We start from the raw sequence: 27,982 nt of genomic DNA on the forward strand, positions 1-27,982 counted from the left end.
CCCCAGCCACAGAAGGAAACGGAGGGCGGGGGGAAACGGTCAAAGGAGGGACGAGACCATCAGAAGGAGAGAACCCAGTAGACCGGCTACACAGACTCCCTCTACAGCCCTCATCGGCTTCTCCTGGGGGGTGACGATCCAGCCTCCGCCCGACACGGGGCTGGGGAGGGTCCCCCGCCCACCCCCCCGGCCTTGACAACTCTTCGGAAAGTCCTCTGTGGCCCCTCAGCGGGAAAAAAAGCAACCAAAAATCTCAGAAAGCCCAGCGGACCGAAAGGAGATCGGGGGAATCCGGCTCTCTCCCTGGAGACCCGCAGCGTCGTTCTGAAAAGAAAGAGAAAACGGAAAAACCAAAGCTAATCGCGACTAATTTGGGACCGCTTCGGGTTGGAGGGGATGGGACGACTGTATTTTCATGCTCTTTCCAGGAAAGGATGTCAGAGCTGGACCAGTCTAGACTCTCACAGGCTTTTCTATTGGCCACTGGGGGGGTGGGAAGGGGTGGGGGGGTGGTCCGAGCCGGGTGGTCTACGGGTCCTCGATGTCCAGAAACTCCTGCTTGGGCAGGGCCGTCCCACGGTACCAAGCGCAAGAACCGTCGCTTCTCTTGACGCAGGCGAAGTGCTTGGCCTGGTATCCGTTGATGCTCTTCTCCGTGACCCAGTCGGTCCACAGACACTCGTCCGGAGAAGAGACGTAGCACGGGATCACGGGGCAGCGGGAGATCTGGGGGGGGCGAGGGGAGACGGAGGGGAGCGGTCAGCGGTGGGGGGGGACCGGTTAGAAGGACCCCGGAGGGGCATTCTAGGGCTACCGGGTGGCCAGAAACTAGGAGCCTCCCACTTATGCCTCCAAAAGCGCTCAATAAATACTACTGAATGAATGAATGAACTCTAAGAAGCAGCGCGGCCTGGTGGGTAGACCCTGGTCCTGGGTGTCAGAAGGACCTGGGTTCAAGATCCGGCTCTGCCACTTGTCCGCTGGGTGACCTTGGGAAAAATATTTTCCTGGGCCTAAGTGATCTCATCTGTAAAATGGGGATTAAGACGACGAGCCCCACGTGGGGCAGGGACTGTGTCCAACCCACTTTGCTCGTAGCCACTCAAACGCTTAGTACAGTGCCTAACACACAGTAAACGCTTAACAAATATACCGCAAATATTCTCCTTCTTCTCTGGGCCTCAGTTCCCTCCTTTGTCAAAAATGGGGATTAAGACCGTGAGCCCCATATGGGGCCCGGTCTGTATCCAACCTGATTAGCTTGTATCTACCCCCGTGCTTAGTACAGTGCCTGGGACACAGTAAGCACTTAACAAGTACCACTTGAAAAAAAATAATGTCTTAGTCAAAACTTTTCCAAACCAGCACCAGCAGGCAGAGTCGGAACTAGAACCCAGGTCTCCCTACTCCCAGCCCTGTGGTAGATCCAACGGAAAGAGCACCGGGGTGGGGGAACGAAGAAAATACGGAATCATCGAATCATCACCAATGGTATTTAGTGAGCGCTTCCTGTGTGCAGTGCACTGTCCTAAGCGCTTGGGAGAGTCCAGTACAACAGAGTTGGAAGACACTACCCCTGCCCGAATGTCAAGGCTGGAAAGGAATTTTGAGAGTTCCCCGATTCTCGTTGGAGGGGAAGCTCCCTACCGGCAGTGGAATGTGTCACCTCGTTATTCTGCCCTGCCCGAGCATCTAGAACATTTTGCCGCCTTGACCGGGCGCTCAATAAATAGTGCTGCTCCTACAAGAACGCTGGGATACGCTCCTGAAAGATGGTTCTGTGGCCTCCACATCTGAGGAACTTACAGGAGCCATCGGTCCCGGTTGCTGCGGCGCAAAGGCGGGGGATTGACTGAGGTGACCCCCTCGAGGCCTCTTCGAGCCCTTAAGATCCTGGGAATCGGGCTGGGCGAGCGACGGAAAAGCCCCCACGGCCTTTTGTCTTTCCCCGCAGATCTCCCCTGCGGGGTAACCCCAGGACTACAGGGCAGAGAGGCCGGTGAGCCCCCGGGGTGACCTCTTGGCTACTTACCTTGCACTCGCACCCCATCTGGTACCTCTGGTTCAGACTCTTCTTCTGGGTGACGCTCAAAGTGTCCCACGGCACGATGAAGTCACAGAGGGTGATGTACATCTTGCCGTTCCCCTCGGCCTTCCCTGAGGACACACGGAAGCACACTGAGTTGAGTCGACCGGCGGGCTATACGCTGAGCGCCTGGCGAGGACTGGGCACCGGACTAAGCGCTTGGGTGAGCACAACGATAGCGAAATAGATGTTCCCTGCCCTCCGGGAGCGTACAATCTCACGGGAGAGAGAATAATAATAATTGTGGTATTTGCTAGGCGCTTACTCTGTGTCAAGCACTGTTCTAAATGCTGGGGCAGATTCAAGGTAGTCAGATGGGCCACGGTACCTGTTCTTCATGGGGCTCGCGGTCTAAGTAGGAGGGAGAACGGGGATTGAATCCCCATTTTCCAGATGAGGAAATCGAGGCACAAAGAAGTGAAGTGATTTGCCCAGGATCAGGCAGGAGGCAATTGACAGAGCCAGGATTAAAATCCAGGTCCTTTGAGCCCCAGGACCGTGCATAGAGTCAGAAGACCTGGGTTCTAAACCCAGCTCTGCCACTTGTCTGCTGTGTGACCTTGGGCAATCACTTCACTTCTCTGTGCCTCTTGTAAAATGGGGATTAAGACTGTGAGCCCCATATGGGACAGAGATTATGCCCAGTGGATTCTTTTATATCTTCCCCAGGATTTAACACAAACCAAGCCCTTAATAAATACCATGATTATTATTAAAGCAAAAAATAGACTATATAAATAAATTAAAATATACAAAGGGACCCAAGTGCCTTCTTCCCTATATGTATTTTAGTTTTTAGTTTCAACTGACAATTAGGGTAGAATCTGAATGTTCCATTTTGTTGGCCAAACAAAACTTCCCTTTTATTTGAAATCAGCTTTAATTTACCTCTTTTTTCTTTGACTTTCCCATAAATTACTAGCCAGACTGGAATAGCTGCTAATTAGGGATAAGTGGCTACTAATTAAAGACAAGTTTACCTCCCCATCCCTTGTACAATGCCTTCTCTCTCTCTTTCTGTCTCACATCTCTCTTTCTCTCTCTCATATCTCTCTCTCTCTCTCTCTCTCTCTCTCTCTCTCTCTCTGTCTCCCTCCCCACTCTGGGCTGATGGCTGAAGAAAATAAGCTGTGTCACTGAATCTGCAGCAAAGAGAAAACTCTCCTTGAGCAAATGACCAGTTTAAGCAGCCTGGGAGGTCGTTTTCAAACCCTTCCTGGAAAGACCCCATGTCAGGATGTTCAAACGCTCTCCTGAATGGTTCCAGACAGGACGGGCAGAGAAACGGCAGCTCTGGAAAAGAAAAGGGGAAAGAGGAATGGAGATGCCAGGAGAAACAGGAAAGACAGGAGCTACAGAAGGAACAAGGCTCCAGAAAGAATAGGAGGGAGGGAAAATAGAGACTCCAAAAGGAATGGGAAAGAGAAATGGGGGCTCCAGATTGAATGGGGGGCCAAGAAGGGGGGGGTGACGACGATGATAGAGGCTCTAGAAGGAATAAAAGAGAGAAATGGGGGCTCCAGAAGGAACAGGACTTCAGAAAGAAGAGGGGGGAAGGAAAAAAGAGACTCCAGAAGGAATGGGAAAGAGAAACAGGAGCTCCAGAGGAAAGGGTAGAGAAACAGAGAAAGAAAGAGAAGTGAAGTGGGGTTGTGTTGGGGTAATGTCCACCTCTTTTAGGCTGACTTCATACACAAATCCGTCGGAGACTTCTGACCAAAAGGAAATTATTATTATTATTATTAGTATTACCATCACTATTATGATCAACTTTGTTAAGCATTTACTATGTGTACACCAGGGCTTAGGACAGTGCCAGGCACACAGTAAGGGCTTAATAAATAACACGGTTATTATTATGTGCCACGCACTGTTCTAAGCGCTGGGGTAGATACAAGTGAATCAGTTTGGACACAGTCCCCGTCCCACATAGGGCTCACGGTCTTAATCCCCATTTTACAGATGAGGGAACGGAGGCACAGAGAAGCGAAGTATTTTTGGTATTTACGGAATGATAATGATGGTATTTGTTCAGCGCTTACTATGAGCCAAGCACTGTTCTAAGCGGAGGAATGTCAGTCAATACTTGGAATGGCATTTACTGAGCCCTTACTGGGTGCAGAGCACTGTACTAGGCGCTTGGGAGAGGACGATACAATAAACACGGTGGATTGATTGATTGATGGCGTGCCACGTGGAGCCCCGGAGAACCACAAGCTGCTTAGTCACCCACCCCGAGCCGCCACAAGAATCCAGTCGGTGCTCCACGCTTGGGGAGTAAACAACCGACGCTGCTCAGAGGCGTCTGACTGATGAGAGAAGCCTGGTATGTGGAGGGGAGAAAAGTAGCAGGGTGGTCTAGTGGAAAGAGCCCGGGCCTGGGAGTCGGAGGACCTGGGTTCTTGTCCCCGCTCCGTCTCTTGCCTGCTGGGTGACCGTGGACGAGTCACTTCACTCCTCTGGGCCTCGGTTATTATTTTCGTTATCAAATGCTGTCGAGTCGTCTCCGATTCGCAGCCACTCGGTGGATAGGTTTTCTCCAGAACGTCCTGTCTTCTGCCGTAATCCGTAACCCTGCTAACGGCTCTTCCGTTATCGTTGTTACGGTTTCTATCCATCTAGCGGCTGGTCTGCCTCGTCCACGTTTTCCCCGGACTTTTCCTAGCATTAGTGTCTTCTCCAGAGAAGGAAGTGTCCAAAATAGGCTCATCTAAATTCAGTAATTTGGTCTTCCAAAGACCACCATGGGTTAATTTGCTCCCAAACCCATTGGTATGTTTTTCGGGCAGTCCGTGATATTTGCAAAATGGGGATTCGGTACCTAATAATAATTATGGTACTTGTTCAGCACTTACTATGTGCCAAGCACTGTTCTGGGCAAGTTAATCAGGTCAGACACAGTCTCTGTCCCACATGGGGCTCCCACTCTTATCCCCATTTTACCGGTGAGGGAACTGAGGCACAGAGAAGTGAAGTGACTTCCCCAAGGTCACCCAGCAGACTTGTGGTGGAGCCGGGATTAGAACCCGGCTCCTTCTGACTCCTAGGCCTATCTATCCACTGAACCACACCTGTTCTCCTTCCTTCTTAGACTGTGAGTCCTGTATGGGATAGGGACTGGGTCCAACCTGTTTATCTGGTATCTTCCCAAGAGCTTAGAACAGTGCTTAATCCCCATTTTAGAGATGAGGTCACTGAGGCACAGAGAGGTTAAGCCACCTTAAGCCACCTTGGTGACCTTCTCAGGAGCTGGCTACCATAAACAGGCTCGTCCCACGTCCTCCCGCTGTCCCGGAACGCCCTCCCCCCTCACCTCCGCCAAACTAACTCTCTTCCCCTCTTCAAAGCCCTACCGAGAGCTCACCTCCTCCAAGAGGCCTTCCCACACTGAGCTTCCCCTTTTCCCTCTGCTCCCTCTCTGCTCCCCCTTCACCTCCCCTCAGCTAAACCCCCTTTCCCCCTGCTCCTCCGCCTTCCCCTCAGCACTGCGCTCATTTATATATATATTTTATTACCCTTTTTATTTTGTTAATGAGGTGTCCATCCCCTTGATTCTATCTATCGTGATTAAGTTGTCTTGTTTTAGTCCGTCTGTCTTCCCCGATTAGACTGTAAGCCCGATGATGGGCAGGGATGGTCTCTATCTGTTGCCGAATTGTCCATTCCAAGCGCTTAGTACAGTGCTCTGCACATAGTAAGCGCTCAAGAAATACTATGCAATGAATGACCTGGTTACTGGGGCACGGAGCTGATCACCAGAGAGCCACTAGATGGCGCTCCAACAGCCACATTCGAGGATTTAAATAATGTTGGTATTTGTTAAGCGCCTACTCTGTGCCAAGCACTGTTCTAAGCGCTGGGGGAGATACAGGGTAATCAGGCCGTCCCACCTGAGGCTCACAGTCTTCATCCCCATTTTACAGATGAGGTCACTGAGGCCCAGAGAGGTGAAGTGACTTGCCCAAGGTCACACCGCTGGCAAGTGGCAGAGTTGGGATTCGAACCCATGACCTCTGACTCCCAAGCCCGGGCTCTTTCCACTGCGCCATGCTGCTTCTCTAAATAGGCAGATAATAATAATGATAATAATGGCATTTGTTAAACACATACTATGTGCCGAGCACCGTTCTAAGCGCTGGGGGAGATGTAAGGTCATCAGGTTGTCCCCCGTGGGGCTCACGGTCTTCATCCCCATTTTAAAATGAGGGAACTGAGGCCCAGAAAAAATAATAATGACGGCATTTGTTAAGCGCTATGTACAAAGCACTGTTCTAAGCACTAGGGGGTTACAAGGTGATCGGGTTGTCCCATGTGGGGCTCACGGTCTTAATCCCCATTTTACAGATGAGGTCACTGAGGCCCAGAGAAGTCAAGTGACTTGCCCAAAGTCACACAGCCGACAAGTGGCGGAGGCGGGATTAGAATCCATGACCTCTGACTCCCAAGCTCGCGCTCTTTCCACTAAGCCACGCTGCTTCTAGCGTGATCGGCGCAGGATCTTATGAGAGGGTTATCACGCTATCAATCACTCCATCAATCGTTTTTATTGAGCTCTTACTGCGTGCAGAGCACTGTACTAAATTCTAGAGGGGGGACTAGAGCTATATAATGATAGCGATGCTATTTAAGCACTCACTTGGTGCCAGGCACTGAACTAAGCGCTGGGGTGGATACGAGTAAATGGGGTTGGAAACAGCCCTTGTCCCATGTGGGGCTCACAGTCTGGATCCCCATTTTACAGACGAAGTAACGGAAGTGTGCTCTGCACATAGTGAGCGCTCAATCAATACGACTGAATGAATGAAGTGGGGGAGCTGGGATTAGGACCCATGATACTTTTATGTATTTGTAATCTAATAATAATAATAATGGTATTTGCTAAGCACTTACTACATGTCAAGGACCATTCTAAACACTGGAGTAGATGCAAGCCCCCCTTTTCCTCTGCTCCCCCTTCCCTCCCCATCGCCCCGATTCACTCCCTTTGCTCTACCTCCTCTTCTCCCCCAGCACTGTGTATATAGGTACCTATTTGTAATTCTATTTATTTTTACTAATATGTATTTATCTATAATTTTATTTATTTATCTTGATGCTTCTGATGCCTGTTTACTTGTTTCGATGCCTGACTCCCCCCTTCTGGACTGTGAGTCCCTTGTGGGCAGGGACGGTCTCTGTTTGTTGCTGAATTGTACTTTCCAAGCGCTTAGTAGATTGCTCTGCACACAGTAGGCGCTCAATAAATACGATTGAATGAATGAATGCAAGCTTATCAGGTTGGACATATTCCCCCTCTAGAGGAGGAGCCCAATGTGGTTGCATCCAACCCAATTACCTTGTATCTACCCCAGCGCTTAGTACAGTGCCTGGCACATAGCAAAGCGCTTAACGACCACCATGATATAAGCACGTAATTTACGTATCTCTACATAATTTAGGGAGATGAGCTTGGGAGCCAAATTGTCTCCCAGGTGGCCCAGTGGCCCAATTGAGGTTCGCACCCACCTGCTATTAGATACTCTTTCTTCCCTCCAGTGTCCAGAGAGACTCCGCACACGGCTGAGGAGGGAGCCGTGGAAATCAGGTCGATGTCCTTGTCCGGTCCTTTAAACATCTGGAAGGAAGGAGAAAGGGGAGGTGAAACGGTGGCACGGGAAAACCCCATCGACTGACGGCGTGGATGGGCGGGCCCAATCGACTGATCGGTCGACAGCATCGATCTCATCCCCTCAATCCCCTTGCCCACCTCGCCTCGCTGCTCCCCTACTCCAACCCAGCCCGCGTACTTCGCTCCGCCAATGCCAACCTGCTCACCGGACCTCGATCTTTTCTCTCTCAGCCCCGACCCCTCGTCCACGTCCTGCCTCTGGCCTGGAGTTCCCTCCCCCGTCGCATCCAACAGACCTCCACTCTCCTCACCTTCAAAGATTTATTAAAATCCCATCTCTTCCAAGTGGCCTTCCCCGACTGAGCCCTCATTTCCTCTTCTCCCACTCCCTCCTGCATCATCTGTGCACTTGAATCTTTCCCCGTGAAGCACTTGCTATTCACCCCACGGGACTAATGTACAGAACCATCATTTATTTCACGTCTGCCTCCCGCTAGACTGTAAGTGCTTTTTGGACAGAGAACGTGTCTACTGGCTCTACTGTATTGCACTCATTCATTCACTCAATAGTATTTATTAAGCGCTTACTACGTGCAGAGCACTGTACTAAGCGCTTGGAATATACAATTCGGCAACAGATAGAGACAATCCCTGCCCAATGATGGGCTTACAGTCTAATCGACCCAGCACTCAGTCCAGTGCTTTGCACAGAGAATGTGCTCAATAAATACTAATGATTGATCAGTTGATTCCCTGAGGTCAGTCGGGTCCTTCTCTCTCCCGCACCCTGCGTTTCCAAGGATACCGTTACCCCCACCCCAAGATGCCTAGGCTGAAGAACCCCACCCTCCCGCCCATTAACACAAACACAACACAGGACCTTTTCCCCCTCAACACCCTTTCACCCCTTACCATCTCTTCATCGACAGCACTTTTTCACCCCTAGAAACCTTGCCCCCTCACTCCCCTTTCACCCGTTAGCACCTCTTCATTCTCAGCACCTTTTCACCTCCTAAGCACCTCTTCCCCTCAGCCCCCTTTCCCTTCCGAGCACCTCTTCATCCATAGCCAATTTTCACCTCCTAGGACCTCTTTACCCTTAACCTCCTTTCACTTCCAGCACCTTTTCCCCTCAACACCTTTTCGCCCCTTACCATCTCTTCATCGACAGCACGCTTTCACCCCGAGATCCTCTTCCCCCTCAGCACCCTTTCTTCCTCTAGCACCTCTTCCCCCTCCTCCTCCCATCCATCTCTGCAAGTTCTCTCACTTTTCCCATCTCCCAGAGTAGACTGAGGCAGCCCAAGTTCTCTCACTTTTCCCATCTCCCAGAGTAGACTGAGGCAGCCCCACGTCAGCCCCGCCCATTTCCCCGATGGACCGCGTTACCTTTATCTGTTTGATCTCATACTGGATCCTCTTGATGGGATTTCCATAAATATCATTTCCAGAATCCACCTCTTTCCCGCTGACGGCTTTTGCCCTGATCACTGCAAGAGATGTGAGAAGGAATGGTTAGGGAAGCCAAGCTGGGTCCAGTGGAAAGGCCCCAGACAAAACAAGAGTCAGGGACAAAGACGGGGATCCATAGAGGCGGTTGAGGGCCCCCAACGGGAATGTGTGTTGGGTCTAGGCTGGGGGTGTTCACGGTGGTTTATTAACAGCAGTAATAATAACAATAATGGTATTTGTTGAGCGCTTACTATGTGCCAGGCACTGTACTAAGCGCTGGAGTGGATACAAGCAAATTGCATTGGACACAGACCCTGTCCCGCGTAGGGCTCACAGTCTCAATCCCCATACTACTGATAAGGTAACCGAGGCACAGAGAAGTGAAGTCCTTGCCCAAGGCCACCCAGCAGATGGAACTGAGGTGCACAGAAGTGAAACGGCTTGGCCCAGATCATACAGCAGACAAGTGTCAGAGTCGGGATTAGAACCCATGACTTTCCGACTCCCAGGCCCGGGCTCTAACCACTATGCCATGCCGCTCCTCTAGTCATAGTAGCAGCAGTAATATTACTGGTAACAGCAGTTGTTCATTCATTCATTCAATAGTATTTACTGAGCGCTTACTATGTGCAGAGCACTGTATTAAGCGCTTGGAATGGACAATTCGACAACAGATAGAGACAATCTCTGCCCAACGACGGGCTCACGGTCTAAACGGGGGAGACAGAGAGCAAGGTGAAACAGAACAAGACAAAAACCAGACATCTGCAAGATAAATAGAATCAAGGAGATCTACACCTGATTAACAAAATAAATAGGGTAATACATAATATATACAAATGAGCACAGTGCTGAGGGGAGGTTGCTTAGCAGTCATAGTGATAGCACTAATTAGATTATTACTAGTCGCAGTAGTAATAATAGCAGGAGCACCAGCAGGAGCAATAATTGTAGCGATATTATTGAACGCCTATAGAGTACAAGTGCACTGTACTGAGCACCTGGAAGCCCAGTCACTTCTGTGCTCCTTCCCAGAACTCCTCTGTCCAGCTCTGTCCAAACGCAAGTGGCCGACTGGAGAAAGAAAACTTATTCGGCCTGTAAACACTTCTTAATAACGACGGCGATATTTATTAAGTTCTTACTATGTAGCGAGCACCCTACTAAGTGCTGGGATAGGTCCAAGATAATCAAGCCAGACACAGTTCCTGTCCCACACGGGGCTGCCAGCCTAAGCGGGAGAGAGAACAGGTATTGAATCCCCATTTTATAGATGAGGAAACCGAGGAAGCAGAGAAGGGAAGTGGCTTGCCCAACGCCCCACACAGTCAGTGGTGGGGCTGCATTAGAACCCGGATCTTCTTTCCAGGAGAGAAGCAGCATAGTCTAGTGGAAAGAGTCAGGGCCTGGTAGTCAGAGGACCTGGGTTCTAATCCTGACTCCGCCCCTTGTCTGCTGTGCGACCTGGGGCAAGTCATTTCACTTCTGTGCAACTCAGTTCCCTCATCTGAAAAATGGGGCTTAAGACTACGAGCCCCATGTGGGACGTGGACTGTGTCCAACCTGATTAGCTGGGATCTACCCCAGCGCTCAGTACAGCGCCTGGCATATAGTAAACACTTAAGAAATACCACAAAATTTAAAATAAAAAAAGATGACAAATGGGAGGCTGAGAGGAGTTATGAGGCAGGTCCTACCTCTGAGTCGAGCTCTAAAGTGTGCAGGATTAAAAGAGCCTCGTCTGATCCTTCAGAGGCCTTCCCTGCCCTTATGGAGTTTTTTAAAGCCAAAACGGGGGAGCGAAATAAGTATCTCTTGATGGGCCACCAAAACAGCTGGAGGCCAAGGTTGACGAACAAAAATAGCGAACTCTGGAGATATGAAAAAAAGGTCCCCGCCGGCCTCCTCTGAAGGGGAATTTGAGGGTCAGCAGAAATCCACGCAAACGGAAAATGAGATCAAAAGACAAGGAGCCGGCAGCAAAATTCCCAGGGTTCACTGAAAGAGGGATTCCAGAGAACAGAAAGGGGCCAAGGAGTGAAGCCGGGTGGGGTAGCACAGGCCTGGAAGTCAGAAGGACCTGGGTTCTAATCGTGGCTCCGCCACTTGCCTGCTGTGTGACCTCAGGCAAGTCACTTCACTCTTCTCTACCTCTTGGTAAAATGGAGATTTGATGTCTGATCTCCCTTCTACTTTGACAGCGAGCCCCATGTGGGACAGGGACTGTGTCTGACCTGATTATTTGAGATCTACCCCAGAGCTTAGTACACTGCATGGCACCTAGTAAGTGACGAACAAATACCCTTTTTTGTTTTAATAGGGACTGTGTCCGACCCAATTATCATGCATTTACCCCAGCGTTAAGCAAAGTGCTGGACACAGAGTGAGCGCTCAACAAATGCCACTATTAGACTAGGCTTAGAAAGCGGTGGTGAGAATCTAAATCAATCAATTAATGGTATTTATCGAGCACCTACTCCATGCAGAACACTGTACTAAGCGCTTGGGAGGGTACAACAGATCTGATCAATCAATTGTATTTATTGAGCATTTATTATGTTGAGAGCATTGTACTAAGCGCTTGGGAGGGTACAACAGATCTGATCAATCAATCAATTGTATTTATTGAGCGCTTACTATGTGCAGAGCATTGTACTAAGCGCTTGGGAAGGTACAAGACAACAGAATTAGCAGACCCGTTCCCTGCCCCTATCTCAAGGAGATTACAATCTAAGGGGGGAGACAGACATTAAAATAAAGCTAGGGCAACAATTGGAAGATGAGTAATGAATTTTGATATCCATTAAATGCTTAATAATAATAATCGTGGTATTTGTTCAGTGCTTACTATGTGTCAGGCACTGTTCAAAGTGTGGGGGAGATACAAGTAATCAGGTTGGACACGGTCCCTGTCCCGCATGGGGCTCACAGTCTTAGTCCCCACTTTACAGATGAGATTACTGAGGCACTGAGAAGTAAAATGACTTGCCCAAGGTCACCCAGCAAACAAGTGGTGAAGGCCGGATTAGAACCCAGGTCCTTCTGACTTCTAGGACCGGGATCTATCCACTAGTCCATGCTGCTTCTCTTCCTCATGCTTGGGGAAGACACCAAATAATCAGGTCCCACACGGGGCTCACAGAAGGACTTGGGTTCTCCTCCCAGCTTCACCACTTGTCTGGAGGGGACCTTGGGCAAGTCACTTCACTTCTCTGGGCCTCAGTTCCTTCATCTGCAAAATGGGGATTAAGAGCCGGAGCCCCACGTGGGACAGGGACTGTGTCCGATCTGATTAGCTCGTATCTACTCCAGTGTTTAGTACAGTGTTTGACACACAGTAAGTGCTTCACAAATACCATTATTATTATCTGCAGTGCTTGGCACATAATAAGCCCTTAACAAATACCATTATTATTATTTTTAAAAATTATTATTATTTAAAGCATCCAATGCCAGACGCGGGTCAGACCAGCTGGACATCAGAACCACAGTCACGGGACGTTGGAAGGGACATTAGGGGCGCAACATGGCCTAGTGGGTAGAGCCCAGGCCCGGGAGTCTGAAGGACCTGGGTTCTCATCCTGGCTCCGCCAAATGTCTGCTTTGTATGACCTCGGACAAGTCAGTTCACTTCTCCGGGCCTCCGATCCCTCATCTGGAAAACGGGGGTGAAGACCGGGAGCCCCATGTGGGACAGGGAGCGTGTCCGACCCTATTAGCTCACCTCTCCTCGAGCGCTTACAACAGTGCTTGGTAAATACTACAATTGTTATCATTATAATTACCATTACTACTATTTTTCCTGCTCCCCCCGGTCCCTCCTGCATCGTCTCAGACAACATGGCTTCCCTTTCGCCGCCGAGACGTTATATTGCTTTTCCCGTCCAGACCACCGCTATGAACCATCTGGGTCTGACAGGAAGGGTGACACCCTCACGGACGAAGCCGCCGCCAGATGTTGGATACTGGAATGCCCGACGTCAACTTAATTCGAAGTTACCGCAGCTCTCCCCTCCCCCCCGGCCCCAAGCTCCTCATCCTCGGCCTCAACCCCTCCAGCCTGGCACAGGGGCAGGCGACCACATGACCTCACTTCCTCTCCCCAAGGAGCCTGGAAAAACAATCCCTGTAGAGCTAGCAGAAGTCAGGAGCGAGGGAGAGCTCGGAAGGTGGAAAATCGGAGCCGAGGGGGGAAGACTGATCGGGCCCCGACTTGGGGGTGGGCCACCACGCCGGAGGGAGAGGAAGAGGGGAGGTTTGGAAGGTGCCAGAGGAAGAGCCTGGGGACTCCGCCGTTGAGCTTGAGGCCAATGGGCCCCGCACGGGACTCGGGGGAGAGTCAGGACACCTGGGTTCTAATCCCACCGTCGGGGGACACCGCCAAAGACGTTTCAACTCTCTGGGCCTCAGGTTCCTCGTCTGGGAAATGGGGATAAAATACCTAGGTTCTGACTCCCTGACCCATGCGCTTTCACTAGTCAGTCAGTCATTTGTATTTACTGAGCGCTTACTGTGTGCGGAGCACTCGACTAAGCCCTTGGGAGAGTACGATTTAACAATAAACGGACACTTTCCCTCTCCACAACTAGCTGCTACTGCTTCTATTATCACTACAACCTCTATTAATTAGTAATATCACTATTACTATATCATTACAACTATTACTATATTATTACTACTAACCATCACTACGGTTATCACTAAGACTATTGTTATTACTACCAGGCACTTGGAATGCTTGATTTTCACTTACGAATTGACAAATGACTCTGTAACCGAGACTTACGCATTCCAGGCGGTGCTCGCATCAATTTCCGATTCGTTTTCAAGCTGCTGACCCTTGTGGACTCAGGTTATTGGGGTTATTATCCGTCCTGTCCTTTTCTCTTTAGGTGTTCGGCTCCTCAAGGGCCAGAAATTGTTTGGGATTATCTCGTAGTAACACTAATCGTAATTATGGTATTTGTTAAGCGCTTGATACGCGTCAGGCACTGAGCACTGGGGGGGAACCAAGCAAATCAGGTTGGATATTCTTAATCCTTATTTTATAGATGAGGTAACTGAGGCCCAGAGAAGGTGTGTGACTTGCCCAAGGTCACACAGTAGACAAGAGGCAGAGCGGGGATTAGAACCCACAGTCTTCTGACTTTCAGGTCCACGCTCCAGCCACTAGACCATGCTGCTTCTCTTCACGGGATCCAGTTCAGGAGTGCTTGAAGTGTGCACGCTGTTTTTCCTAAACCAGGCAATTCGGAATACAGGATTTCTGGCATAAATCAAGTTTGAAATGAGAAGACACATTTGATACATGTTGCCTGAGGATTAGTTTGGCAGACTAGCACTCTCTCTTCTCACCGTCTCTCTCTCCCTCTCACTCTCCACCTCCTGCTGTCTGTTTATTTCTTCTTCCGTCTCTCCCACTCCAGTGCTATCGCTCCCTCTCCACCGGCTTTCAATAATATTACCGGGGGTATTTGTTAAGCGCTCACTACGTGCGAAGCGCTGGGGCAGATACAAGGTAATCAGGTTGGACCCAGGCTCTGTTCTGCCTAGGGCTCCCGGTCAGAGGGACAACAGGTATCGAATACCCCACTTAGAGGGAGGGAAATGACCGGGCCAAGGTCACGCCGCAACAAGTGGCGGAGCCAGGATCAGAACCCAGTTCCCCCGACTCCTGGCCTTGCTGATTCTACTACCACCGGAGGGCTCCGGGCTCGTGTCTGGGACCAGCTGCTTCTGCTGAGTCTCGGCTCCGGCTCAAGAAACAGGGAGTGGAGGTGGGAGGGAGGCCAAGCCCGATGGAACGAGAGAAACACGGATTGCGATAAACACGCAGGCCGGGGGCGTGGGCGGGGGAGGGGACCGAGGAATGCTCCAGGCCTCTGTGACTCGGGATCACTCGGAGGTCAGCTGTCCGACCGGGGAAGGGTCCCAGGAGGCTCTCGAGGGGGGTGGACCCCCGAACCCCCCCGGTCAGCCTGTAGCCCGAGGCCCAGCCTCCCCTAGTCCCAAATCTCCCCTGGGCCTCCTCCGGTGCTGACCCCAGAACCAAAAATGCGTATTGGGAATTGTCTCTCCTGCCCCGGAGCCCCAAGGCCGCTTCTATCTGGGAGGACTGAACCCAGCAGGCGGAAAACAAGAAGCAGGGTGGCCCACTGGAAAGAGCCCGGGCCTGGGAGACAGACGACCTGGGTTCTAATCCCGGCTCCGCCACTTGTCTGCTGTGTGACCTTGGGCAAGTCACTTTACGTCTCTGTGCTTCAGCTACCTCATCTGTAAAATGGGGATTAAGACCGTGAGCCCGATGTGGGACAGGGACTGTGTCCAGCCCGATTTGCTTGTATCCACCCCAGAGCTCAGTACAGTGCCTGGCACATAGTAAGTGCTCAACAAATACCATAATCATTATTATTATTACTACTGACCACTGGCGTAGATACAAGTTAATTAGGTAGGACACAGTCCATGTCCCACATGGAGCTCCAGAGGTAATCCCCATTTTACAGATGAAGTTATTGAGGCACAGAGAAGTGAAAAGACTTATCCAAGATTACACAGCAGACAAGTGGCAAACTGGGATGAGAACTCAGGTCCTCCGACTCCCAGAACCGCGCTCTTTCCACTAGGCCACACAGTGTTCTCCCTCCTTCTTAGACCATGAGCTCCGTGTGGAACAGGGACTGCGTCCAACATGATAAACTTGTATTTGCCCCAGTATTTAGAGCAGTGCTTGACACGGCTTAACATACCATTAAAAAAAACAGCGTCGCCACTTATTCTCCTCTCGGGTCCTTAAGGGGTGAAGGTTGGTTGGAAAAGATGTGGGCTGGTAATTTTGGTCCTTATTTGCAAGGCAGCCCTAAACCAGAGGCATCAGTGGAAGAATTCCTAAGGAAGGGAGGTTGGAGAAACCCCTCGATCGAGCTGATAATCTCTAGCTCAACTCTGCAGGCTCCGGCAGACATTTTGGGAGAGATGACGGTGTCTTCATTTAGCTTAACAAAGCTCTGTGGTGTCTGTCCAGTTCTATTTCTTTTTGATCTTTTTTTGGTATTTGTTACATGCTTACAATGTGTCACGCACAGTAGATAGAAGCTGGGGGTAGATAGAAGATCGAAGGTAGATAGAAGCTAATCAGGTTGGGCACAGTCCCTGTCTCACATAATAATTGTATTTATTAAGCACTTACTATGTGCCAGGCACTGTCTAAGCGCTGGAATAGATAGAAGGTCATCAGGTTGGACACAGTCCCCGGCCCACACAGGGCTCTCAGTCTTCATCCCTATTTTACAGTTGAGGAAACTGAGGCGCAGAGAAGTGAGGTGACTCGCCCCAGGTCACAGAGCAGGCAGAGGTGGGGCCAGGATTAGAACCCAGGTCCTTCTGATTCCTGGGCCAAGGCTCTATAGGGCTCAAAGTATCAATCTCCGTTTTACAGACGAGGAAACCGGGGCACAGAGAAGTGACTCTCCTAAGGTCCCGCAGCAGACAAGTAGCAGAGCCGGGATTTAGAACCCAGCTCCTTCTGACTCCCGGGCCTGGGCTCTATCTGCTAGGTTACACTGCTTCTTATCCAGCTCTGCTGGGGGACCTTAGGCACTTACCCTGCCCGGGCCTCAGTTTCCTCATCTGTGCAATGGGGATCGCGAGCCCCGCCACTCCTGACCTCACGGGGATAGCCAGACTAGGATGAGGTGAGCGAATGTGAGAACGCTGTGGAAAATGTGGAGCGCTCTTACCCTCGAGGTTTGATTATTCCCACCCCGTCCACCCGGCGTCTTTTTCCCAAGACAGCAGAGACGGGGGCTGGGAGGTTTCTAGGTCCCTCGTTCCTCCCCTTTCCCCCCGACACACCTGAGTCCCCCACCCCACCCCCCAAGGCCTCTGGCTCGCTCTCAGATTCCCACTTCACTCCCCACCGTGTGCCAGGGGGAGGACCAGAGCCTAAGTGCTCTCCAAACTCACTCCTTTTAGGGTAGGAAATCGGATCAAACAGGCCTGTCATTTTCTCTTTTCCAACGGCCTCTGGGTCCCCGCGAGGGGACCGGGGGCGGCCGGGAGACCTGGGGGAGGGTCACTTCTGGTTGAGAACCCCGGTTCCAGTCTGCGGGGAATTCACTGTTGACCTTTGGGGAGAAGGTTGGGGGTGCTCATGATGAGAAGCAGCTCGGTCTAGTGGATAGAGCACAGGCCTGGGAGTCAGAAGATCGTAGCTTCTAATCCCGGTTCTGCCACTCGTCTGCTGGGTGACCTAGGGCACGTCGCTTCACTTCTCTGGGCCTTACTTCCCTCATCTGTAAAATGGGGATGAAGACTGGGTCCACCCCTGTGCTTGATACAGTGCCTGGCACACAGTAAGCGATTAAAAAACGCCACTAGTACCCAGGAGGAAAATGAGGCTGCAAAGTAGAGTCCAACTGGGTCTGAACCGAGGTCTATCCGGCCCTTGAGGGGAGCGAGGACGAGGAGGAAGAAGCCCCTGGAACGTGCCCTAAGCCGTCGTTTACAAACACCCGAAGCCACCAGTCAGAGAGGCAAGGGAGGAGACTGGCAGAAGGGAGGGGAATGCAAGGCAGGAGATGTGTCTGTTTTAGCGCTCTACTGGACTCTCCTAAGTGCTTATTACAGTTCTCTGCACATAGTAAGCGCTCAATAAACACAACTGATTGACTACCAGCTCTCTCTCTCTCTCTCTCTCACACACACACACCCACACACTCTGCAAGCGGGCTCACACGATGTTCCCTCAATCTTGGCAGAGAAGAGTTGAATCCCCCTCCCCGGAGACACCACTGACCTGCTCTATTTATCACCGGCCTCAGTTTCAACATTTATAAAATGGGGATCTGTCCAACCGGGTTAGCTTGGATCCACCCCAACTCTTAGCACAGTGCCTGGCGCGGAGTAAGCGCTTAACAAATCTATGAAAAAGAGAGGCGGGGGGAGCCGGACACTTGCCCATAGTCGCCGCCGTCGGGGCAAACGAGGGGCAAGACAACCCCTCCCAGGCTCGGGGGCCGTGGGACGGGCCCCCTTCTTGCCGTAGTGAGCGGGGGATGGGGGAGGAGGGGGTCCCAGGTCCTGTAGCGGGACCACGGCAGCAGCGAGCAATAAGAAGCGAGCGGCTCCAGTGGATTCCACTCACATGCTTCTGAATCATTTGCAAAAAATGCATCCCCCCCCAATCCCGGGAGGAATGGTTCGGAACAGTGCGGCTTTGTGGAGGGAAATTCTCTGCCCTGCATTTTATCCGCCAAGGCCCACTCTGGAAATCAGAGCTCCGGCCCAAAGGGGCACCGGGGGCTTTGGTGGGGGGGGACGGGGGAGACGGAGGTGAAAGGGAGGGGGCAAGGAGGGGGCCCCCCAACTCTGAAGCAATAATAAGTGGCAGCAGGGCCTAATGGATGGAGGACGGCCTGGAAGTCGGAAGGACTCGGGTTCTAATCCAGCTCTGCCGATTGTCTGCTGTGTATGCAATATCCATTAGGCCATACTGCTTCTCTATCATTGTGTTGAAAAGGAGACTCCTTCTATTGCCAAGACAGGGAAGGGCCGGTTCCTGGAAAGAGGGGTTCTGGGAAAACCCTGAGGATCAGCATGGTCCAGTGGAAAAAGGCCACGCCTGGGAGTCAGAGGACCTGGGTTCTAATCCCAGCTCCGCCACTTGTCTTCTGTGTGACCTCAGGTAAGTCACTTCACTTCTCTGGGACTCAGTTCCCTCATCTGCAAAATGCAGATTCTCCAATCCCTGTTCTCCCTCCTATTTAGTTGGACTGTGAGCCCCATACAGTAGCTGATTATTTGGTGCCTACCCCAGCGTTTAGGAAGAGTAGCAGCGTGGTCTAGTGGATAGATCCTGGGCCTGGGAGTTAGAAGGACCTGGGTTCTAATCCTAGCTGCATCATTCATTCATTCATTCAATCGTATTTATCTGATTATCTTGTACCTCCCGTGGCGCTTAGTACAGTGCCTGGGACATAATAACTGCTTAACGAATATCATTTAAAAAACTAAAATAAATCCGAGGCCGGAGACGGCAGCCTTGCTCACGGCCCTGTCAGCTGTCCCACGCCTCGCTCCCATCCTCCCCGGCCGTCTCGGGCTGCCCTCCACGCCCTCGGCCCGCCCCTCCCCGCCATCCGGGCCATGGTCCAGTCAGCCCCTGGGGAAATGGCGCCCAGTGGTGACCTCAGAGCAGCTCCACAAGAAGAAACGCACGGGGCCCTGGCAGGACAGAATCGGGGCGCCAGCGGGGTCGCCAGATACTTAGGACGTTGGACATTGCGGTGCTGGATACTGAGGATGCAGGACACTGAGGCACCGGACCCTGAGGATTCCAGGGCACTGAGGATGCCGGATACTGAGGCTGCTGGACCCTGAGGCACTGGACACTGAGGATGCCAGACACCGTGGCCATTCACCTCTCCAGCCCCTCTTGCTTCTACTCCGGGTGATGGAATCTGGCCAAAGGCCAGCCAGGACACTGGGCAGTTAGGCTGAGACCTCAGCGTGCACACACATGCACAGAAACACACACACACACACACTCAGTCCAGCCAAGGAGCAGCCAGGACACTGGGCAGTTACATTGTTATATTGTCCGCTCCCAAGCGCTTAGTACAGTACTCTGCACCCAGTAAGCATTCAATAAATGTGATTGATGGATGGATTCCAGCTCCCAACCCTCTTGGGCTTGTTTAGACCGAAGCGGCGGGAGGCCTGGGTTCCGGTCCCGCCCGGCTGGGTGACCTCAGGCAAGTCCCTTCTCCTTTCTGGGCCTCAGTTTCCTCTTCTGTAAAATAGGGAGAAGATGTCTGCCCTCCCTCTTGGGTTGGGGACCCCCATGTGGGGCAGGAACTGTGTCTGAATGGATTATTCTGGTTCCCATCCCGGCACTCTGCATGTGGAAAGCACTTAGCAAATACCATAATAACTCTAATAATGAGGGGCACTTTTCATTCCCTAAGTACCGTGAGCTCGTTGTGTCAGGGAATGTGTCTGGTTATTGTTCTACTGTCCTCTCCCAAGTGCTTAATACGGTGTTTTACCCATAGTAATTGCTCAATAAATCCGAATGAATGAATGAAGCACTTTGGTATTCACCCCAACCTCAGCATTTACCTACCTACCTTTAAAGGCTCTTGCTTCCCTCTACCTGTAGTTATTTTTGTGTCTGTCTTCCCCCCTAGGCTGTCAGCCCGTGAAGGCAGGGCTCTGCTCTACTAACTCCATTTTACTCTCCCAAGCGCTTAGTACAGTTCTCTTCACGGATTAAGCACTCAATAAATACGATCGATTGATTGATTCCATGGGGCCAATTCAAAGAGATCAATGGAACAGCGCCCCCTGTCTCCCCACCAGGTGTTTCACCTAGACATGGAAAGAGCCCCAGTCTGGGAGTCAAAGGACCTGGGTTCTAATCCCACCTCATTCAATCGTATTTATTGAGCGCGTACTGTGTGCAGAGCACTGTACTAAGCGCTTGGAATGTACAATATAGCAATAAAGAGAGACAGTCCCTGCCCACAATGAGCTCAGAGTCTGGCGGGGGAGACAGATATCAATACAAGTAAACAGGCATCAATATAAATAAATAAAATAACAGATGTATAATAATAATAACGTTGGTATTTGTTAAGCGCTTACTATGTGCAGAGCACTGTTCTAAGCGCTGGGGTAAAGGGTAATCAGGTTGTCCCACGTGAGGCTCACAGTCTTAATCCCCATTTTACAGATGAGGTCACTGAGGCACAGAGAAGTGAAGTGACTTGCTCACAGTCACACAGCTGCCAAGTTGCAGAGCCGGGATTTGAACCCATGACCTCTGACTCCCAAACCCGGGCTCTTTCCACTGAGCTACGCTGCTTCACATAAGTGCCGTGGGGCAGGGATCGGGGGGAAGAGCAAAAGGAGAGAGTCAGGGTGACGTAGAAGGGAGCGGGAGATGAGGAAAAGCGGAGCTTAGTCTGGGAAGGCCTCTTGGAGGAGATGCGCCTTCAGTAGGGCTTTGAAGGGAAGCAGAGTCATTGTCTGGTGGATTTGAGGAGGGAGGGCTTTCCAGGCCACAGGTAGGACGTGGGCCAGGGGTTGGTGGCGAGACAGGTGAGATGAAGGCAGAGTGAGAAGGTTAGTACCAGAGGAGCCGAGTGTGCGGGCTGGGATGTAGGAGGGGGCAAGGTGACGCACAGCTTTAAAGTCGATAGTGAGGAGTTTTTATTTCATATGGAAGTGGATAGGCAACCACTGGAGTTTTGAGGAGGGCAGTGACATGCCCTGAACATTTCGGTAGAAAGATAATCTGGGCAGCAGAGTGAAATATGGACTGGAGTGGGGAGAAGCAGGAGGTTGGGAGGTAAGAAAGGAGGCTGATGCAGTAATCTAGGCAGGATAGGATGAGTGACTGTACTAACGAGCTGTTTGGATGGAAAGGAAAGGGCGGATCTTGGCAGTGTTGTGAAGGTGAGACTGACAGGATTTGGTGATGGATTGGATATTTGGGTTGAATGAGAGAGCAGAGTCAAGGATGACACCAAGGTTACGGGCTTGTGAGCCGGGAAGGATGGTTGTGTCATCGGGAGAGGACAGGGTTTGAGAGGGAAGATAAGAGGCTCTGTTTTGGACATGTTAAGTTTGAGGTGGTGGGAGGACATCCGAGTAGAGGTGGCAGGACCGACTAAGCGCTTAGTATAGTGCTCTGCACATAGTAAGCGCACAATAGAGACCATTGATTGAACGACCGCGTGAACGGAAGGCAAAGGAGAGAATCAGGCAGGCTTTGGGGCCAGAAACTACCTGTTTTGAGCGGAAGAGCCAGAAGCAGCGTGGCCTAGTGACCTGGGAGTCAGAAGGATCTGGGCTCTCATCCCGGCCCCTCTGCTTGTCCTCTATGTGCCCTTGGGCAAATCACTTCACTTCTCTGGGCCTCAGTTCCCTCATCTAGAACATGGGGAAGAAGACCATGAGCCCCACATGGGACGGGGACTGGGTCCAACCAGATAAGCTTTTATCTACCCCAGAGCTTAGAATAGTGCTTGACACATAGTAAGTGCTTAACAAACACCACCATCATCAGAAGAAGAAGAAGCTCGGCCCCGGTCCGCCCCGCAAAGAGAGTGAAGGGGCGAGAGGCACGGCCAGCAATGGGGGAGTCGACTGGCAGCTGTGACTTCTCCGCTTGGCGTTAAAATCATCCGCTACAGGAGTCCAGCTGGTCCCGCCGTGGTCCCTCTGCCAGCGACGGTCCTTACGGAGCGCCAAACACATGCCAGGCGCCATGCCAGGTGCGGGCATCGATACAAGACGGTGGGATCTAAGATGGTGGGATCTAAGAAGGAGGGAGGAGGGGGATTTCTCCTCATGGGACGGATGAAGAAACAGAGGAGGACCAGGGAGGCAAAGAGACTCATCCAAGGTCAGACGGCAGGCTGGGCCGGGGAAGAGCCGAGGCTCGAACTCACATCTCCTGATTCCCAGGGTGGCTGTGAACCGAAGAATGGGCAGGGGCAGAGGCTGGTACATCACCTTACCCTCCCTGGCAAACAGCCCTTCCAATGTTTCTGGGGAGGGATGGACACCTTAGGCTTCTTCAAAGCAAAGAAACCCCCTGTTTTTTCTGGGGGGGGAAGGTGGGAGTGGTTACGGTATTTGCTAAGCACTTACTATGTGCCAGGCACAGGAGAGACTCCTGTCTCTCCCCACTCCAGTCCATACTTCACTCTGCTGCTCAGAACATTTTTCAATAAAAACGTTCAGTCCCTGTTTTCCCCCTCCTCAAGACCCTCCAGGGGTTGCCCATCCACCTCCACATCAAACAGAAACTCATCACCATCAGCTTTAAAGCCCTCAATCAGCTCGTCCCTTCCTTCCTCACCTTGCTGCTCTCCTATTACAACCCAGCCCGCACACTTTGCTCCTCTAATGCCAACCTACTCACTGTTCCTCGATCTGGCCTATCTCCCCACCAACCCCTCGCCCACATCCTGCCTCTGGCCTGGAACGCCCTCCCTCTTCATATCCGACAGACAATGACTCTCCCAACTTCAAACCTCACGGAAGGTCCATCTCCTCCAAGAGGCCTTCCCTGACTAAGTCCCCTTTTCTCTTCTCCCTCTCTCTTCTGCGTCACCCTGACTTGCTCCCTTTATTCATCCCCCCTTCCAGCCCCACGGCACTTATGTCCATATCTGTCATTTTATTTATCGATATTAACGTCTGTCTCCCCCTCCAGACTGCAAGATAGTTGTGGGCAGAGAATGTGTCTGTTCTATTGTTCTATTGGATTCTTCCAAGTATTTAGTATAGTGCTCTGCACACAGTAAGCGCTCAAGAAATATGATTTACTGACTGCCTATACCAAGTGCTGGGGTAGATACAAGCTAATCAGGTTGGACACGGTAGACATAGGTGGGATTAGAACTCAGTCCTTTTGACTCCCACCCCCGTGCTCTATCTACTAAGCCACACTTCTTCCAATCTAACAGGTAAGAGTGTTACAGAGAGAGTGCTCTAATCCCAGTTCTGCCATATGTCTGCTGTGTGACCTCGGGCAACTCATTTCACTTCTCTGGGCCTCAATTACTTCATCTGTAAAACGGGGATTAAGAGTGTGAGCCCCATGTGGGACAGGGACCGTGTCCTACCTGATTAACCCCAACCCCAGCGTCTGGAACAGTGCTTGGCACATAGTAAGCCCTTATCATGTACCATGACTATTTTATTATTTTTTAAAACCCGCTACGCCACTCGCCTGGTGGGTGACTTTGGTCGAGTCACTTCACTTTGTTCTATTATCCACCTAAATCACTCCCGTGGCGAGATAAGCCGTCTCCAATCACCCTGGCCCTTCCCAACCTTCTCCTCCCCCAACACCGTTCGGGGCTCTCGTTGCTAAGGAAGGAGATGCTTTGGAACCCTCGTGTGGACAGAGGGGATTTGTCTGTACAGGCCTGGCTTAGCACTAATCCGCTGCTTTAAGGAAGCAGTGGGGGCTAGTGGCTAGAGCCCAGGCCTGAGAATCAGAAGGTTCTCATCCCGGCTTCACCCCTTGGCCTCCGTGTGATCTTCCCTTCTCTGGGCTGAGTTCCCTCATCGGCAGAATGGGGAGTCAATCCCCATTCTCCCTCCTCCTTAGATTATGAGCCCCACAGGGGACCTCATGATCTTGTCTCTACCCCAGCACTTAATACAGTCCTCGGCACGTAATAAGCACCTAACACAAACCCCAGTGATTATTATTACTAAGTAGTGGGGGTCTAGGCACCCCGCAATTAGAGCAGATCCAGCCCCTCCCACCATGGGGCTCACAGTCTTAGTGGGGGGAAGACCAGGTATTGAACCCCCATTAGACCGATGAAGAGACTGAGGCCCAGAGAACTGAAGTGAGTTCCCCAAGGTCACCCAGCGGTCCAGTGGTGGAGCTAGTGTGAGAACCCAGGTCCTCTGACTCCCTCCGCTAGGCCACCCCGCTTCTCACCGCTTCTCTCCGTTCCCAGAGCCAAGTGACCCCGGGTTTCCCTGGCTCCATGAGCTTCCTCCCGATCTAACTCACCCCTATAGTATGTGACTCAGCTCCTTTGCAGATGGCATCAAGAGGAGGGCTACAAACCCCGTTTAGGGAGGAGGAAGAGGAGGAGGAATCAATCAATCAATAGTATAAACGGAGCACTTACTCTGTGCAGAGCACTAAGCTCTTGGGAGGGTACAATACAACAGAATTAGTAGACCTGTTCCATGCCCATAACGAGTTTACGGACTGAGAAATAATAATTGTGATATCTGATAAAGCACTTACACTGTACCAAGCACTGGGCTAAACACTGGAGTCGATGCAAGATCGTCAGGTCCCACGAGGGGCTCGCAGTCTAAGTAGGAGGAAGAACGGGGACTGAATCCCCATTTTACAGATAAGGAAACTGAGATCCAGATAAGTTAAGTGACTTGCCCAAAGTCACGCAGTAGGTAAGTGGTAGAGCTGGGATTGAAATCCAGTTCTTCTGACTCCCAGACCTGGGCTCTTTCCACTAGGCCACGCTGCTTCTGGAAGAGCTGGAAATAGTCACCTGGTGTGGTGGGGTCTGGAGAGGAGCCCGAAAGTTGCTTCTGCTGGACTCTCCCAAGCGCTCAGTACAGCGTTTTGTGCTCAGTAAGAGCTCAGCAAATACCACTGATAGATGAATTGGACTGCTCCACCTGTCTACGTTGCCTCTTTCAGTCGAGGTGCCGAAAGTGGTCCCTGCTGCAGCCCCCTCCTCAAATCTTGGACTGAGGGATGCACCTTCTGCATCCCTCCTGCCCCTTTCCCTTCAGAACCCTGAATTTATTATCATTATTATTATTAACAATAATACTAATGATATTTGTTAAGCACTTACTACGTGTCAGGCACTGTTCTAAGCACTGGGGTAGATACAAGCTAATCAGATTGGACACAGTCCCGGTCCCATATGGGGCTCACAGTCCCATAAGTGACTTGCTCAAGGTCACATAGCAGACAAGTGGCAGAGCTGAGATCAGACTCCGTGTTCTTCTGATTCCAGGAATCTTCCTTCCTGTGAGTTTTCCTCGACTTGGGAGAAGCGGGGAGGGTCTTTGAAAGCCAGAAGAGAGTGAAGGAAAAACCCGAACCCGGCCAAACCCAGCCCTGCCCTCCTTAAAGCCCCCTCAACCCGGATCGCTTTCAGCACCCCCAAACCTGGCAGGGGACCCCACAGGTGGTTGGAGGGAGGCTGCAGTCCAAGGAGGAGGGGGGCATCTGCTGGAGCAGAAGGCACAGAGAGACCCTCTCCCACGCCAGGCTCGCCTGGCTTGAAGCGCCCCCAACTCTCGGCAGGCTGGCGAGGGGCCCGGAGACAGGAGCCTGGGGAATTCTCTCCCTGAGAATGAGCCGTTGGAATAATAACTGTAGCATTTGTTAAGTGTTTACTATGGGCCAGGCACCGTACTGAACGCTGAGGGGAAATAAAAGCAAATCGCTCTGGACAAAGTCCCTCTCCCACATTGGGCAAGAAGTCTTCATCCCCATTTTCCAGCTGAGGGAACTGAGGCCCGGAGAAGTAAAGTGATTTGCCCAAGGTCAACCAGCAGACAAGTGGCAGGGCCGGGATGAGAACCCAGGTCCTTGTGACTCCCAGGGGCGGGCTCTAGCCCCTAGGCCAAAGCCTCTCCACCCCCCACCCCCGCCTTCTGGGGCTAATCCCGGGTTTAAAGACCCACAGGGCTATTTATACCGGGTAAGTGGCCAGAAATCCAGCGGGTCAGCTCTTTTCTTTCCGGCCATCTCCCCCACCCCGTCCCCGCTTCCTCCCAGGACGGGGGCTAGTGTGACCGCTAGTCTGGCTAGCTCGGCCCCCCACAGGGGCCACCGTGGGAGCGTCCAGCCGGGACCCAGGCCGCCCTTACCTCCCATGTGCCCAGTGCCCAGTGACTAGCGCCCAGTGAGGGGAAAGCCGGACTCCGCCCTGCCCTCCTCCTCCTCCTTCTCCTCCTCTTCCTCCTGCGGCTGCTGGGGAACCGCCCGGGGTCCCTGTCTCGCCCCCTTCCCCCCCGGGGCGGGTGGAGTGAACCCCTCGACCCTGGTCCGTCCCCCCCGGCCAGTCCCCGGCCCCCTCCCTGGCTCTGGAGCTCCAGAGAGGAATTTCAGATGGAATTTTGAGGTTGAGGAAGGGAAACGGGGTGGGGGAATTGGAGAGGGGCAGGGAGGGAGGAGGGGCAGAGGGACGGGGGTGGGGGGGAGACACGGACAGAGGGAGGGAGGGGCAGGGGGGCAGAGGGACAGAGAGGGTGATACAGGGCAGAGGGATGAGGGACCAGGGGACAGAGGGAGGGACGAGGAGATGGGGGGAAAAGGGGATGGGGAGGGGACAAGAGGACAGAGGGACGAGGAACCAGAGAGAGGGTCGAGGGACAGAGGGGGGGTTCAAGGGACAGAGGGACTAAGGGGTCGAGGGGCAGTGGGGGACCAGACAGAGCGACGGGGGGGCGGGCAAGGGACAGAGGGACCAGGGGGTTGAGGGACGGGGGGACAAGATGATAGAGGGACCGGGGGGTCGAGGGACAGAAGGGGACCAGACAGAGGGGAGGCCAAGGGACAGAGGGACCGAGGGTCGAGGGACAGAGGGGGAAAGGGGGACAGAGGGACCAGGGGTCGAGGGACAGAAGGGGACCAGACAGAGGGATAGAGTGGGGGGTCCAAGGGACAGAGGGGGGGGCGAGGGGGATAGGGGATAAGGGAAGGGGGGACGGGGGCCCGGGGGGCAGGGAGGGGACCCGCAGAAAGTCCCAAGGCGCCTGGAAGTTGCGGGCCCGCAGAGCAGCTGGGGGTGAACAAGTGGGGGGTCTTTGGGGGTCGGGGGTCGGGGCTGCGGGGGTCGGCCTTTCCTTACCTACATCTGCATTGCAAAACGCCTGTTGCGGGTGGACGGGGGAGCAGCTGCAGGCCCGGGCGGGGCGCGGGGTCCGCCCCAGCACCAGCAGCAGCGGCAGCAGCGGCAGCAGCGCCCGCCGCCCGCCGGACCACCGCATCGCGGGCCGGGGCCGGGAGGGATCGACCACCACCGGGACCCCCGGGACCCCGGGACCCCCCGGGCCGAGAGCCCGAGCACCAGCAGCGGCCGGAGCACCGCCGGGAGCACGGAGGGGAGCACCGGCGGAGCACCGAGGGAGCACCGAGGGGAGCTGGAAAGGAGCAGCCGGCCGGGGGCTTGCTCTTCCAGGGGCGCTGCCTCCCTCCTCCTCCTCCTCTTCCTCCTCCTCCCCCCCCACTCCGACCCGCCCTCCTTGGGCCCTCCTCCTCCTCCTCGGTTCCCTCCTCCTCTTCCCCTTGCCGGTCCGCCCCCCCT

General features: G+C 52.6%; 1 protein-coding gene across 1 annotated transcript; it reads right to left on the reverse strand.

Annotated features, from left to right (window-relative positions):
* On the reverse strand, positions 1-27,889 carry TIMP2 (TIMP metallopeptidase inhibitor 2). The gene is made up of 5 exons (XM_029057040.2): positions 27,527-27,889; positions 9,084-9,184; positions 7,592-7,700; positions 2,033-2,157; positions 1-726 (listed from the first exon to the last, which is right to left on the reverse strand). The coding sequence occupies exons 1-5, from the start codon at positions 27,663-27,665 to the stop codon at positions 529-531; spliced, it is 672 nt and encodes a 223-aa protein (XP_028912873.1). The 5' UTR covers positions 27,666-27,889; the 3' UTR covers positions 1-528.
* Positions 27,890-27,982: the final 93 nt, after the last annotated feature.

The sequence above is a fragment of the Ornithorhynchus anatinus genome, unplaced genomic scaffold (genome assembly GCF_004115215.2).
Source record: "Ornithorhynchus anatinus isolate Pmale09 unplaced genomic scaffold, mOrnAna1.pri.v4 scaffold_264_arrow_ctg1, whole genome shotgun sequence".
NCBI lineage: Eukaryota > Metazoa > Chordata > Mammalia > Monotremata > Ornithorhynchidae > Ornithorhynchus > Ornithorhynchus anatinus.

Bases quoted from the DNA above. Each gene is read 5' to 3' on its own strand.
- TIMP2 (XM_029057040.2), bottom strand. From the start codon at position 27,665: ATGCGGTGGTCCGGCGGGCGGCGGGCGCTGCTGCCGCTGCTGCCGCTG. The intron at 9,185-27,526 runs GTAAGGAAAGGC...CATCTCTTGCAG, and splicing joins GTTTTGCAATGCAGATGTAG to TGATCAGGGCAAAAGCCGTC. The intron at 727-2,032 runs GTAAGTAGCCAA...CGCCCCCCCCAG, and splicing joins AGATGGGGTGCGAGTGCAAG to ATCTCCCGCTGCCCCGTGAT.